Source organism: Neltuma alba, unplaced genomic scaffold (genome assembly GCF_004799145.2).
Source record: "Neltuma alba isolate B1F8T4 unplaced genomic scaffold, ASM479914v2 tig00012451_pilon, whole genome shotgun sequence".
Lineage (NCBI taxonomy): Eukaryota > Viridiplantae > Streptophyta > Magnoliopsida > Fabales > Fabaceae > Neltuma > Neltuma alba.
Window position 1 is genome coordinate 121,342 of NW_021636930.1, and position 3,779 is coordinate 125,120.

Consider the following 3,779-nt stretch of genomic DNA (forward strand, 5'->3'; position numbering starts at 1 on the left):
AGAAATCACTTCTTATCTTCCTGCTTCCCCTGTTTTCTCTGAACCTTGCCGCCGAGGAGCAGCCATTTCCGGCAACACCATCCGAACCGGAGGAAGCGTCATATTGCAATTCAATGGCAAGAACTCTCTGTTCTTCTTCGTTATTCTCAGCTCCCATTCTTTCTCCCACAGTACCCGCTAAACCAAAGCTTCGAATTTCAAGTTTTGAATTTCTTTCTTCCTCTTCTCCCTCTTTTCCTTCTTCTTCTTCTTCTTATCCATCTTTTAAGCTCCCAAAGGGTTGCGGCGATGGTGCTTTGTCGACGCACGCTTGTTCGACCTCGCCTTTCATCGGAAGAGTTGGGTGGCACCGAAGGAAAGGAAATGCTTCCTTGCTTTCTTTTTCCATTGATTCGACTTCTGTAGCTGACGTGGGCAAAAGGGATTGGTCCCAGGTTTTGTCATCGATGCTTCCGTTTGTTGTTCTTGCCACTGCAATTGCCGCTTTGGCTCAACCTTCTACTTTTACATGGTGAGTTTTCACGGTGATGATCTTTTTTATGTGATGTTAATCTTCCTCTCAAGTTGAATTGGACATTTTATATGAAGGGGAAAGAACCGCTCGAAACTGCCATTTTCTCATTGCTTTTCTTGCATCGCACTGATTTTGCGTGTTATTATAATCCCTTGTCTATTATTGACTCGGTATTTCAATTTTTATGCGTTTATTTTCTCATAATTGAGCTATAAACCTTTGCTTTCAGGATTTGACGGTTTAATTTTTCTTTTTAATATCGGAAAGCTATTTGACTTCAATTTTTGTATTGAAAAAAGGTATTTGACTTCAATTTTTGTATTAAAAAATGGTATTTGACTTCAATTTTATTTTGGTTAGTGAGTGGTGACGAAATTTTATTATTTGAGTGTGGGACGGCTTTTGTATGTCTGATAAAAGGCTCCTAAAGAGAGTATTGGAAACTTCTTTATGGTGCTCTGACCTTTTTCTATTCATCTCACCTGAAAATGAAGTTGATCTTCTTCTATTTTTATTTCTTTCTTCTATTGGTCGCTCTTGAAGTCAAGAATGTGGCATTCTATGAGTAAATTGAAACGATTATGTAGTGAATTGGATTAATAATACTAGAACTAAGAGCTTTCAACTTCTCCAGGGTATCCAAAGAGTTATATGCCCCTGCTCTTGGTGGGATTATGTTGTCTATTGGAATAAAACTTTCCCTAGATGATTTTGCTCTTGCATTTAAAAGGTGTGACTTTCAATTTCCCTTGATTTCTGCGTAATTTAAATTCATGAAATCATGAATCTACTTACAAGTTTCATTGTTCTCTTATCCATGGCAGACCTGTACCACTTTCCATTGGGTTCATTGCACAATATGTGCTAAAACCTATTCTTGGTGTCCTGATCGCAAAGGCGTTTGGCATGCCAAGGGTGTTTTATGCAGGATTTGTCCTCACTGCTTGTGTTTCAGGGGCTCAGCTATCTAGCTATGCAAGCTTTCTAAGCAAAGGGGATATTGCACTCAGCATTCTCCTTACAAGCTGTACCACAATTGCATCGGTTCTTTTAACTCCTCTATTAACAGGTCTTATCATTGGATCCGTAGTTCCTGTTGATGCAGTTGCCATGTCAAAGTCAATACTACAGGTAATTAGTGGCTCGCAAGGAAAGCTGTTTAACCACGTAGAAATTTAGTGTGTTAGTGGACCCCTACCAGTTGCAGTGCTCGCTTTAGCTGCCAGCTAGCACATTATTCATACCTTAGAAGTTTTCTCCAGCTAAGTGCCTTCACAATTTTCTACTTGTTTTCAATTTGGTGATGGATGTAGCTGGAAATATTTGGCAGGTTGTTCTTGTTCCAGTTACTCTTGGACTTCTGCTCAATACATATGCAAAGCCAGTTGTATCTGTTCTTCAACCTGTGATGCCCTTCGTTGCAATGATATGTACTTCGATGTGCATTGGGAGCCCGCTTGCTATAAATCAGAGTCAAATTCTATCCGGAGAAGGTCTTCAGTTAGTTTTTCCTATACTGATATTTCATGCCGCTGCCTTCACTTTAGGATATTGGATCTCAAACATTCCAACATTGAGGTACGCTCACTACCAAAATTTGAAATTTAGAAACAACAACAAAAGTCAAGCAATCCAAACTCTATTCCTTGGATGCAGATTTAACCCTATGTTATTATCTGTACATTTTATTTTGTTGCGGCCTTTTTAGTAACTAGTCATTCGCAGCTGCATCCTTCTTAGTGGGCCTTACTATCTGGGGTTCTAATCATGTTATATGCTAATGTTTGTTGGGTTAAGATCATAAGATGTAAATTGAGACAGCAGATGATGGACTGTTTTCATAGTAGCTAAATTGTTTAGATTATTTTTAAGTTGTTTGAAAGCATTTGTGCTTTAGTCAGGGTTAAAAAGATCAAATTATGCATGAACATACTTTCATGCATCAGTAAGTTGAAGTTTCTGATTGATTGATCAACGTTGTATATATCATCTTGTATCAAGGTTTGCTGGCAATTTGTTCTGCAAACCCCCCGCGCGCGCGCGCATAACTTGCAAAATATACAAATTCTGTATTGACCATCAACATGAAGTCAATTGTAAAGCCAGCCCCCTCCTCTCCCAAGAAAAAAATTAGGAAATTAAAATTTTCCCCCTTACTCTGATCATGTAGCATTTGGGAATTTGGAGATTGAGCTTGGGTATTTCATTTCTGTGCAAGGCTTTAGTATTTTAACCATCTTTGTTGGCATTCCGAGCAAGTGGGCTATCCATTTGGTAAGAAGATAGTGTTAACTGTTAAGTGGGATCTCCTAATGGATGGAAGATTCTAAATAGTAAATACTGAGGCATGAAAGATAATTTTTGGTATGCAAAATATAATTTAGAATAACACGAGGAATAGAAAGGAAATATGATGAAAAATAATATTTGTATTTGACAACAATGACAATAAGTCTCATCTCACTGGGTATGGTCAGTTATATGGATCACATAACAGATATAATGGTAATAAAGCTAAAATAGACATTAATGCCAAAAAAAAAAAAAAATCATCTCAATATCCATGCAACCTTTCTCCCTCTCCCATGGTGGCCCATGCATATTTTGAGGGCTAATCTTAGGTTTCTTATAGTTGAAGTGGTGTATTTGTATGCATTATTCTCACAAACAACTGTATCACCTCGAAAGGTGTCTGATACAACAATTGCTGCAGGCAAGGTGAAGAGGTAAGCCGAACGATTTCGCTATGCACAGGAATGCAAAGCTCCACACTTGCTGGTCTTCTTGCAACTCAGTTCTTAGGAAGTAGTCAGGCAGTTCCGTCTGCATGCTCCGTGGTAGCCATGGCTATAATGGGTCTCTGTCTTGCCTCTTTTTGGGGAAATGGCTTCAGAATGAGAGACCTTCCATCATTACTTCCTCTGAAACCCAATTCTGCTTTGAAGGATTAAGTTTTGTTAGTTGCAGTTAAAGGCTTGGTCAAGTCAGCCCGATAGAGCTTAGCTAATTTATAGTTTTTAGCGATGTTTAGGACTGCTAGTGATAGAGAAAGCTATTGAATTGTTGACAAGGTCATTCATATATGAACGTGCCAGAAAATAGGTTGAATAGCAACATAATATACGCATGATCAGAGCTGAAATTATATAGGAATGAATGTATACTTGTAGAGAAGGCCACCTTTTTGTTATTTAGCTGCATATACTTATTCCTGTACAGACCCGAATCATATTATTTATGAATACATAACACAATTTTGGGCTCT

At 38.3% G+C, this 3,779-nt stretch overlaps 1 protein-coding gene across 1 annotated transcript; it reads left to right on the plus strand.

Annotated features, from left to right (window-relative positions):
• LOC114727160 (probable sodium/metabolite cotransporter BASS3, chloroplastic) lies at nt 1–3,779 on the plus strand. The gene is made up of 5 exons (XM_028913879.1): nt 1–511; nt 1,149–1,244; nt 1,339–1,645; nt 1,845–2,092; nt 3,228–3,779. Exons 1-5 carry the CDS (start codon nt 114–116, stop codon nt 3,463–3,465), a joined length of 1,287 nt encoding a protein of 428 aa, XP_028769712.1. The 5' UTR covers nt 1–113; the 3' UTR covers nt 3,466–3,779.